This window comes from Arvicanthis niloticus, chromosome 7 (genome assembly GCF_011762505.2).
Source record: "Arvicanthis niloticus isolate mArvNil1 chromosome 7, mArvNil1.pat.X, whole genome shotgun sequence".
NCBI classification, from domain to species: Eukaryota; Metazoa; Chordata; class Mammalia; order Rodentia; family Muridae; genus Arvicanthis; species Arvicanthis niloticus.
Genome location: NC_047664.1, coordinates 68503301 through 68515362, shown reverse-complemented (window position 1 = coordinate 68515362; position 12062 = coordinate 68503301). Strand labels below are relative to the sequence as shown.

At 42.0% G+C, this 12062-nt stretch overlaps 1 protein-coding gene across 20 annotated transcripts in view; it reads right to left on the bottom strand.

Moving 5' to 3' along the window:
- The window catches only part of Limch1 (LIM and calponin homology domains 1), a 296994-nt gene that overhangs the window by 23471 nt on the left and 261461 nt on the right, over positions 1-12062 (bottom strand). For 15 of the 20 annotated variants that reach the window (XM_076938610.1, XM_076938598.1, XM_076938601.1 and 12 more), the window contains 4 exons: positions 10037-10127; positions 8210-8373; positions 4216-4321; positions 215-255 (listed from right to left, as the gene is read on the bottom strand). In XM_076938610.1, the coding sequence (XP_076794725.1) occupies positions 215-255; positions 4216-4321; positions 8210-8373; positions 10037-10127 (402 nt within the window). Of the gene's footprint in view, positions 1-214; positions 256-925; positions 995-4215; positions 4322-8209; positions 8374-10036; positions 10128-12062 lie in introns of all 20 variants that reach the window. The other 5 variants (XM_076938595.1, XM_076938608.1, XM_076938609.1 and 2 more) reach the window with 1 other exon arrangement.

Sequence of the window (12062 nt, the reverse complement as noted above, 5' to 3'; positions counted from 1 at the left end):
GAAAGGGACTAGCATTCTGTTTCCAGGCAGGACAGGAAAACAACCTCATATAATGATAACCCATGGCTTTGTAATCTACTTGGCAGCATTAAATTGTTGACTCAAAATAAAAATTTTTGGATCTCAGTTTGGTTTGAGTATTCCTTAAGAAAATCAGACACAAGTTAAAATCACTCTAAACGCACGGCTTTGTCCTCTAAGAGGGAATACTTACCGGTGTGCTCATGGGGGATTTTTCACTGCTTGGAGAATCCGCTAGGCAGAATAAAAGAAAGAAAAGAGGCCATCAGTGTGAGTAGCTTCTGGCTGTGCTGGTCGTGTGATCCTCTCAGCTGAGTGCAGTTCCTAAGTTAACTTCGTCAGTATTAGAAAATCACAATGAAGCAGAGCCCTGCGGCAGGTTGTGTCCACCACCAAAAAGAATGAAGAAAGTAAGACATAAGGAAGCACCAGGTACTAGACTCTAGGAAGCTTCGGCTACAGCTATTAGTACTAGCTCTTAGTACACCTTGCGTTCTGGCAAAGGGAGCAGCTCCTCCACTGTCTGACATGGAAAAGTTCCACACAGGCCAGATGTCATCCAGGAAGAACAGAGTGTGACACAGTTAACAAGAGTACCGCCACTCTTGTGGCTTCTAATCATAGTTTTAAAGTGGGGGTAAAAAGCCAGGTGGATATGGATGGTGTTATTCCTCTGGCATCTTAAAATCAATATATAGTTCTCCTGATGAAATTCCTCCCAATTTTAGTACAACAGGTGCTGATATCAAGGAGCAACCTCATTGCTAACTGTGTGTCACAAACAAGCATCTCTCTTTTAAAAAATTATCTAAAATCAGAAAGGAAGACAGATGCCAAACGCCATTGGTTGCCCCAACATGGATTTTTACCTAAAGAAAAGGCAGCGACCCGGGATGTTGTTTACCTGACTGGGAGAAAAACTGGGACCGTCGCCAAGAGTTCTGAACTCTCAGCGGGGCACTGCCAGGCAGCTCTAGATCAGATGGCAAAATAGAACAAACAGAAATCCATGAAACTGGGTGAGAACTGAGCAGAACACATCCCGTATGTCAAGGAAGGGTCAGTTGGCGTTGACCCAGGGACTGACCATCTCTGAACCTAACATGTGAAACATCTCACCAGAATACACATAAAACCTGACAACAATGTGGACAATGGGCCATAGAACTGGCCAGTCTCTGTTCTTGTTCTGTGGGTGCTGAGTGAAAGTTTTTAATGCCTGTACTTAGTAGGGATTTTTTTTTTTTTTTTAAGAATTAAAGGTCAAGATGTCACAGTAATATGCCATGCTGGAGCAACCCTAGGAAAATCTAAAAGGCACACATCAACGAAAGGGGGGAGTCTGCGGCTCACTTCCTTTCCAACAGACAGGCACAAGTCTGTGACAGCCGGAGGTGCCAAGCGCACAGAAGTTCTGGCAAGCATTTGCTCCCTATGCACTGGGCTCGGCTACTTCCATTCCTGGAGCAATGAACAGTGCAGGTTAAAGCCCATGTTTTATAGAAACAACTTTGACAAAGAAACTCTGTCAGCTCTAACTGTGTTTTATGAGAGGTTCCAGAGTGTTTAATGACTGTATTGACGCACGCGTGTGTGCTCAGGGGACCTGTGGAACCTTTTCCAGGTTGACAGGAAGAGCTTCAGTGGCCTGTGTTAGCATCTATAAATAGATGACTTTAAAGAAATTGAGGAGACACCAGTTTCTGGGGGGAGAGAGAATTTATGAGGTGTGGCTCCTGGGCTTCTGGTTCCTTTGGACTGGATGCTGGAATTCGTGTTAGTCACTTAAGTGTGTACTGACTTCTTGTATCTGGGCCATAACCCACGACTTCTTTCACCACACTCCAACTAAAGACAATCATGCCTTCAAAGGTTACGTTTATTGGAGGTCTCTGGCTTCCAGAAAGACAGGCACGCGGTAGTCTAAATAAGCATTACAGTCTGTGGCATATCCATGTGCTAAGTCCAGAGACACCATTTAAATAAATAGATCAAGTTAGTGGCTTTCAGGTCGGGATTCCTGGGATGCCGCATCGGCATTACTTGGACACAAGAAGTTGCTGCAAGTACAGATCGAGCATCTGGCCAGATCTATAGGACCAGACCTTGAGGGCTGGGTGCCAGTCCTGCAGGCTCTGGCACATACTATTTCAAACCCTGTCACTGTCTTGTCAATGCTTTCTTTCTTTCTTTTTTTAATTTTTTTTTAAAGGAAAGCATTCAAGAAGAGTTTATTATTCCTGCCTAGCGCTAGTGGCTGTACACGCCCACCCTTATTGCCATTACTCTACAATAATAAATCCAATTCTCATAAAAACCCTAGTGTGGTTATTTGTACATGACTGAGGTTAGATCTTGGGGAAAACTGAGAGGGGAAGACCATGGAGCTTGATGAGCCAAGGATGTGAAGGTGTTCTGTCTCCAGTGCTCACGCTTAAAATCATAGTGTTCAAGAACCACACATCATAACAGAACAAGTGCCTGCCAAATCCAGTTTTCCTTTGAGGCATTTAAAATACTCCAGCACTACGAAATTTTATTTTTTAAATTATTCAACCCTGATAAAGCATGAAGTAAATTTCTTCAATTCAATAGCAATTTCTCAAAACCAGAGTGTCTTGCGGGATATATAAATATATGAGGCATCAAGACAAATTGATATGTTTTACATACTTATCCTAACTATATTTCTTATTTACATAGTTATAAAGTGCTAGAAACATAATGTAATGACAATGTCTCAACATGGCCGATCGGTTGACACAGCTGTGAGATCTTATCTTCTTTTTTTTTGTTTTGTTTTGTTTTGTTTTTTTCGAGACAGGGTTTCTCTGTGTAGCACTGGCTGTCCTGAAAGTTACTCTGTAGACCAGGCTGGCCTCGAACTCAGAAATCCGCCTTCCTCTGCCTCCCAAGTGCTGGGATTAAAGGCGTGCGCCACCACTGCCGGGCCGACATCTTATCTACATTCACTGTTTTCAGGACTGTAAGCCTGAAAATTCTGGGCCAATGCTTTGGAGGGAGTACTGAATTTGCCTCTATATTAATAATTAGTGTGTGCACCACTCAGTTTCTACCCAGTGTTCCTTGGTCTGGTAAGAGGCGCCCAAAAGCAATCAAGAAAAGTTAACGGAGACAAGCTCAGATGATGATGGTGACCCTAAATAGCTGCCCACTCATTAAAAAAGAACTAGTAATAAACCACGAACAATGAACTCCGTGCCATCCTCTCTGACAGATGTTAAAACACATGGGGAAAACGTCAACAAAGCAGCACATGGAACCTTCCAGACCTGCCTCCAACATTAGCTGTTTCTAAAGGACTTGTTTTGGTGAAGCCTGGGTCTGTCCACCTTGAGAAATAATGCCAAGGATGGCAGGATTCCTGGCTTGTCATCTTCCCTGATTCATATTCCTAAGGATCTTTTGCAGTGGCATGGACATCTGAGTTTCCCATGAGGATAAAGGGCATGAAGTTGGGTTTTTAAAGAATAAAAGGTGAGTTCATAACCTGTCTATGGTCCACAAAGTGTGAGCAAGCACTATGTGAAGACCTTCACAGGACCTCAACACCCATATTTCTAGAAGCTACCACCCTACATTATACCAAACATTAAGATACAACAAATACAATAAACACATTAAAATACAACCCAAGCATGTTACATGTTAAACATATTAAAACATAATCTTAGTGTATGCTTGTGATTACACACATACTGAAGGTGTATCTTTAATGTTTCATGTATTTTATTTTTCAGTTTTGGAACTATTAAATGTTCTCACTCTGCAGAATTTTTTGAAAGTAAACTTTTGATTTGAGGAAGTACAGTACTTATTATATATACCCAGACATACTATAGAACAAAAATATAAAGTTAAGAGATAAGCTTTTTGGAAAACAAGTTGAGTTTTCATATGAGACAAGTTTGAAGAAAGTCTCAACACATATTCAAACCCTGTTCTACCCGTAATGCCTGGTTACAGGGTAGACTCAGTAGCTGGGGTTCCTGATGTCAATCAGAAAAGGCATCTCAGCTTTCCAGTCTGAAATTTGTAGTTCACAGACTCTGATAAACAACACAGCTGAGGGAGCAGCACGTGAAGGATGTAACCGGCTTTTCACATAAAGTGTATTTTACCACAGGTGGGCCCAGCAGACTATGAGGATCTAAGAGAGCCACCTTCCCTTACCTTGAGAATTGGGATTTGGCAAATGTAGTTGGTTGGTTTCAGGCATTTTGTCGAGAAATGGAAACGTCAAGGTTGCTTCCGGTTCTGGGGATTTTGGCTTTGCCACCTGGACCACAGCAACAGATAGAAACATTAGGAAGCACGTCCAACAATTAACCCACAGAGCTTATAGCATGGCTATTTAAATAAGTCGGTAAACTTAAACATTTAATTTTACAATAGAAGTTTTTCTTTTCTAATGGCTTTTCACACTTTTATGAATCAATTAGAGTGGTTGGTTTTTCTTAGAAATTAAATAAGGGGATAAAAACGTGGTGAACCCTCTTCTTCAACCTCAGAAGACTTGGAACTTTTCCTCCCTCACTTTTCTCCTCTTCCCTCCCTTCCTTCCTCTGTCCCTCTCTCCCACCTTCGTTCCTTCCTTGGAAAGGGCTTTACTACGCATCCCTGGCTATAACTTGCTATGTAACCCAGGCTACCCTACCTGGCTATCTGAACTATCTACCTGGCTCTGCCTCCTGTGTGCTGAGGTTAAAGCCATGCACCACCACTCTAGGCTTTTGTTCTAGGTATCATATCCAGCTGAACTTGTCAGGAAATGTAATAAGCCACGGACAATGATTAACACCATCTTTGCTGTAAGGCTAAGCTTATAACAATGCCATTTTTAATGGGCATTATTCTAAAGACAGTACTCCACCCTCCCACCAAGTTATGCAAACACACAATGTACTTTGCCTGTTGACAAAGAACTATTGCCCAAAATAGCTAGAATCAAACAGCATCACAGGGGTGTCCTTGGGGAGTTTGTGAGCCACATTAGATGACTTGTCCTTATGGTAAATAGTTCTAAGATTATAGGCATTAAAATTCTTATGTTTGCTCTAAGATTTTTTTTTTTTGTATCATTGCTATTTATTTTTGTTTGTTTCTCCCTAATCTAAGGACTCTGAATAAAAGAACCTTCTTGCTGTCTTATTACTGTCAATCAATTTGCTGCTAGAGGCAGATTGCTAAACATTTTAACAGTGCCTACGACAAAAGCCCAAATCTACACTCTGAACCCAAATGTAGAGGAGCTATACAAGTGTGGGTTCGTTCTGCTTCTCAGAGGACTCAGCTATGATTTCCTCTCTAGCTGGTAGCTGTGTTATCCATGGTTAGTGTGACAGTCAATGACCTCAAGCTATATAACTTGTTTATTCTCTATTGTGCTTTATTTTTCTTTATAAAGAATATATTCAATTCTAAGAGAATCCTGAAAAAAAAATACAGTCACTTTGGTCAGCTGTGCTCAACCAGATGGCCGTATAGAATTCAGCATGCAGCATACAGGTCTAATTTTCACAAGTTCATAATATGCTAGTCTTTTACTGTTCTAAATATTTATTTTTACTTACAACTCTCTCTTTCTCTTTCGTGTGTGTGTGCTCAGAACACACACACACACACACACACACACACACACACACACACACACGAAGGCCACAGGTATTAGGTCTCTCTAGGGATGGAGTTATGGGTGGCTGTGATCCACCTGCTATGGATGCCGGGAACTAAGCTCAGTACTCTTAACCACTGAGTCTCTTCTCTAGCCCTCCTGACCTTCCAGTCTTAAGGTCATAGAGGATCCCTCCTGAGTGGTGTAGACTGACAAGAAGGGGGCTCAGATAAAAAACTGCCTGCAAATGAAAGAGTTAAACATAGCAGAGATGTCAGCCAGGTGCTTTGCTTTTACAAAGATATTGTCTCCAGGTGAAATCAGAAAAATCAAAGCTGTTGTTAGCATAGTGATCACTGTTATCTAAGAACAAGAAAGGGGAGAGAGGGAGGAAGAAAGGGAGAAAGAGAGGGAGGGTGTTACAGGGAGGGTAGGTGTGGAAAGTGTTACCCTAGAGGTCATCATTCCATTTGCTAACCAACTATCAGAGCTTCTAAACTTGAAACCATAGAATTTTAAAGGTGTAGACATGGTAGCACTTGATACAAAAGACAACCTGGGAATCCTGGATATTTTATGCTTTAAAAAAATCACTCTGAGACTCGTGTTTACTAACCAGACATGACAGAAAAACAAATAAAGCAGATAAACAACTTGGGGACCCCTGAGAGTGCTTTTCCCCACAGTGCTTGGGCATGAAGCTAGCAGTCCAAAGATGGCTCACACTGATGCAGGGACAGAGGCGAGGAATGGTAGGGAAGTCACTAAGTTACCGCAGTCGTTTTGTTTGGTTTGATCTAAATTCTAGCAATGTTACAGCGTTTCCCTTTCAGGTTAGACTTATGTGAAAGTATGGAGTTTAGAATAATCTGTAAGTAATGATTACAAGCACATAGATAAGGTACAACTGGCAAAGACAGGAACCCTGCCTGCCCACCCTACTTCGAGACCTGTGACTCCATTATCTTCTGTGGACCTCCAGATTGTTCAGTAATCCTCTCTGTATAAAGACATGGAATAGCTGAGATCTGAAATACTCAAGATGCATCAGTCAACAGGCGTCTTAGAGGCTCTTCCAAGAACACTCCACTCAGCTCTGTGAGGCTAGGTGCTGTGTCCTGTTCCCTATCAAATATCCAGGGTCTAGTATGGCACTTGGCACATCATAGGTGCACAATTAATGTGGCTGAGTAAAACCAGAACTAAGTGGTTAAATTTTCCACTTGAAGGTCAAATCTGTATTTAGGTTGACTTTTAAGGGTGGAACATTGCCATAAATAATCTGACTACTGTACAAGGCCTGGCTCCATTTTGGGAGTCATTCGGATCACCTAGAGCTTTTACAGACGTGGGGACCATGTGTCCAGAGAGTCTGCCCACCTGGTCTGGAATGTACTCCATAGTTTTAAAGTTCTTTAGCAATCAACCACTGAGATGATGGTAGAGGTTTTAGACTTGGTATTAAAAAAAACAAAACAAAACAAAACAAAACAAAAAAACCAACTACTATAAATAAGACTCTAAGTATGAAAGACATTTAATACAAGAGGCCATTGTATCATAAGCTGCTTGTTATTTTATCCAGTGGTTTCAGATAATATCATTGCTAAGAAGTAGGTACACAAATGGAAAGAGAATATTTATAAGATGTCAGATTAAGAAACAAAACCAGCAAGTCCACCCACAGCAAGCTAAAACTCAAATTTAACAGGACTCAGCCACATGCTCACATTTAAATAAAAGTAAGTATCTTTAAGATTAAATGAAAATTGTAAATGCTGGGGGAGCTGCTAACACAGAATGGCGTGCTTCAGTTCTCTCCCTGGCTCTCGTTCCATTGGTTTGCATACTTAATACATGTGTTTACGCATCCTATGGTATTTAAAATATTTGTAATGCAAATGTCTTTATTTCCCTCTCTCCCCACATACAAGAAGGGACTCTACAGGCTCAGGTATTTGAATGCTTCTTCCCTAGCTGATGGAGTAGTTTTGGGAAGGATTAGGAGGTGTGGTTTTGTTACAGGAGGTGTGTCACTTGGGGTGTCCACTTTAAGGTATCAAAAGCCCACAGCCAGGCCTAGTCTCCCTATCTGTCTGTCTCTGTGTCTCCCTGTCTCTGTGTGTCTCTCTGTCTCCCTTTCTGTCTCCCTTTTTGTCTCTGTCTGCTTCCTGTTTGTAGATCAGATGTAAGATCTTGGCTACTGCTTCAGAATGATGCCTGCCTACCTGATCCCACACTTCTCACCAAGATAATCATGGATGCTTCCTCTGAAACTGTAAGCAAGTCCCCAATTTAATGCTTTCTTTTATAAGTTGCCTTGGTCATGGTATCTCTTTACAATGTGCAACCATGGTGTGTGTGTGTGCGTGTGTGTGTGTGTGTGTGTGTGTAATGAACATTCAATATAGATAAGATTTTAGAGAGAACTATAGATTGAAGACAAGTAAGAAAGCCAGACCTCACACCTGCTGGCTGCCCCGGAAGCAGTGTCTTACGGCTGCCTGAAGCCCTTTAACCTCTGGTTTAACTCCTCCCACATCATGACCTCACCTTCTGTGACAACACTAACTCCACCTTCCCACTCATTTCATTTTCTGGCTTCTTCTGGTCTTGTTCTTCTGGCACCTCATTCTTCAGCTGTGGGTTGGGTGAAAACTCCATCAAGGCCACCGTTGGGCTGCACCGAGTCACGGTTGTCGTAAAATGTGGTGGCTCTGGAGGGTAGTCACAGGTGGAAACAGAAGAAAAAGGAAATCACACAAAGGAGCATTTTCTTTCAAAGTCACAATGGCCAGTCCCTCCTCCCCCCACACCCCATTTCCTGATGGCAAGCTGGCTCACAACAGGAGAACACACAGCAAAGGGCCCAGGATGGCAGGATTCTCATCAAACTGCCCTACTATGAAAGGCTGCTCCTAACAGTCACGCACACCTGAGCAGCATGTGACACAAAATATTTAATGACGGTGGAGTGGGTAACAGAATGTCCACAAACCCATCTGGGCTTGTGACTGAGTGACTAAGTTTTCCCTGTTGTGTATGCCGCCGTGCTCACCTGCATGCCACAGGCCGACTTCCTCTACCATGTCTTCTTCCTCTATAGCCTCACCTTATTTTCTGAGGCAGAATTTCTCACTGAAAGCGCAGCTCCCTTTCTCCAGGGAGCCTGGTTGGTCAGCAGGGCCCTGGGACCCTCCTGTCTCTGCGCCACTAGTGCCGGGGATCCAGGCATGGTGCTCAGGGCTCTCGAAGTTGCCAGGGCTCTCAGCTGTATGCAGCAAGCACTCTGCCCACTGAGCCACCTCCCCAAGACCTTTCCTTTTTCAAACTACATTTCTTAACTGGAAAGTGTCTGGGATTGAGGGCCAGACAGATATAATGCTGAGAAACAAACTGTTCTCTGATATCTAGAGAATTAGATACACTTTAGGGGGTGGAACTGGGGGGGGGGGTGGAAAGATCACCCCACAAGGGGGTGTAACCATGTGGAGGCCTAGTCTAGCTGGAAAATCTTATGCCATTGCTTTTAGTGATGGCATTTTAAAAATGCCATTTAAGAATAATCTGGTGTTGGGAAGAAGAGTTTGCATATTTAACAAAAAGAAATGTGTAAAAAATCTTATCAAAATATCTAGGGCCTTACATATGCTCCTAACAAGCCACACCACAATTGTTATGTCTATTTCGGTGTATGCCTTCTCTACAACTGTGTCAGTCTGCTACAAGAATGTGACCTTGAGGATGGTTAATCCTCGTTGTCAACTTGGGAACGTTTCATTAACAGATTGGCTTGTGGGCGTGTCCTTGGGACGTGTTCTTGATTGCCAGTTAATGTGTGAGGGCTTAGGGGTGCCATCCCCATACAGGCGGGCCTGGCTGCATAGGAAAGGTAGCTGAGCAAGCTAGGGGAGACAGGAAGCAGTGTCGCTCCATGGTCTCTGCTTCCGTTCCTGCCTCCAGGTTCCCAGCTTGAGCTCCTGCCCCTGACCCCCTTTGATGGATAGACTGTGATCGGGGAGTAAAACAAACCCTTTTCTTTCTTCCCCCAAGTTGGTGTTTATCATAGTTACCACAAAGCACCTAGGACAACCCAGGGTTCGAACTATTTCTATAAAGGAATTAAGTATTTTTAAATGGAGATTATTTTATTTTTAGGAAATAAAATATCATGAGTACACTCGCACAGGGACATAAAGTCTGGCTTTCTGTTCTCACAGGAACATTAGTGTCACAGTCAGAATTTCTCTGCACAGCCTCTAGGTGGCAACACAACCACACAGAGCCCAATACTCCCCTTCAGCTTAGCAGGAAAACTTGGCATCTTTCTATCACAGGTCACCAAGGTTTACCTGAAAACTATCCCGCTATGAAACAAACCTGCAGAGTCCGGCTCCGTATCCCGGGTCCCTGACCTCTCTTCACCATCCTCATCCTCTTGACCATTCGATTCAGTTTCCTCAGAGGCTGCCTGAAAAAGATTTTTGTTTCCTCTTGAATAAACCAAGGCCTCGAAAGTTCTAAGAAGCAAAGGCTATACTTCCTTAACAGTAATTTTTCAGGCCAACAGGCGGGCTGCCCACGGAAACTATTTCCTGTTTCCAAGCAGCTCTATGTTAGAGTCTACTTTGTTGGAAAGAGACATTTGTGAGTCTGAACAAGCGAGCACCAGCACGCTCACTCTCCAAGTCTTCCTCTTCCCGCACACCCTCACCTCTTCCCTGGTCCTACAATCAAGTATTATAAAACAAAGTTGGGCACAGGGGCCTGTGGCTCTGAACACGGTAGAGTTTTTCCTTGAGGCTTATAGCCAGCCATTTCTTCTCTTTCGTTCTGACAGCTGGGAAGGTCAGCCTTCCCTCCCCTGCTCTCCCACTAAGGGGTCTCCTTGACTTCATTCACTGCCACGCCCCCAGAGTACTCTCACAGTAGTGCCTCACGGGTGCCGGCTGCCTGCTTTTATTTTTATAATACTTAAAAATAAATTGCATCTCAACCTAAATGTTCAACAGATGAGGAATGGTTGAATGAATTACTTAGGACCATAAAGGGAAGTAGCACACTACATAGTCACTGGAAATCAGGTGCTGAGCAGGCAGGGGACATTGCTCTGTGGGAGTGGGTACCTAGCATTCAGGAAGCCCTGGGTTTGTTTGATCCCACGTACTGTCAAAGAAGACAACAAACAAACACACAAGACCTGCTATACAGCAGTGATGTGTGAAAATTACTGCTATTCAGGGTAAAGTTAAAATATTTAAGGTGTATATATATATATATATATATATATATATATATGCAAGGTTGTATATATGCCTATGTACATATAAATGTATATCTTAGTATATAAATTAAAATATACAATTTACACATTTATATACACAAGCACGTGCGCACGCGCACACACACACACATCTATGCCATATGTGTATGTGGCATAAAGACAAAAGTGGACTAAATAGACCAGTGCGGGGGTGGGGAGATGGTGGCAGATAGAAATAGAGGAGGAGACATAGGAACCATGCCCAGTGTATGTATAAAATGTCATTATGAAGCCCATTATTTTATGCTAACTAAAACAATAAAAATAGAAATGTACAACCCCAAGAAAATAGAAAATGTTATAGTGTTTATTTTCTTTAAATGTGCTTACATTTTGGAGGGACTTTTCCCAATTCCTTACACACACTTTGATATGGTATAAATACTGTACAATTGGAAAACAATCAGTGTGGTTTCACACCATCCTCATGGGGGACTGACGCTAGTGTTGGCTCCAAAATTTTCAACCTCTTATCTTGGTTGCTCAATAAAAATAAGTGAAAGGTTAAACTAAACGCATCTGGAAGACTTGTGCCAAAGACAGCAAGTCAATGACTCTGGGATTTATTTATTTATTTTTAGTAAAAGTTTTATGTAAAAGACTAAAGTTAAGTTTTTAGTGTGTATAAAACATTTCATAAACTTCAAAAGGTTTTTAGATGAAAGTTACTATTGGTTTTCAGAATGGGCATTATTAAATACTTCATAAAACATCTCCAAGGAGAACACCACCTCCTTCAAGTTGTTCTTGGCACCCGTAGGCACACAATGACACACTTGTGCCCTCAGGCATACAGACACACATACGTATACACATACAGACAGACACACATACATACATGCATACAGACATTCATACATATATACATACATACATACATACACACGTACATATATACATACATGCATACAGACACACACATACACACATGCAAGTATACATATATTTGTATATACATACACATAAAATAAATGAATGTAAAAGTTTTTAATTAAAAAATAGAATTTTAAGCCAAAACCTTTCGAACTTCTAAAAGATTTTACAATAGTATCTAGTGAGAAAAATGGACCTTTTCTTTTGGAG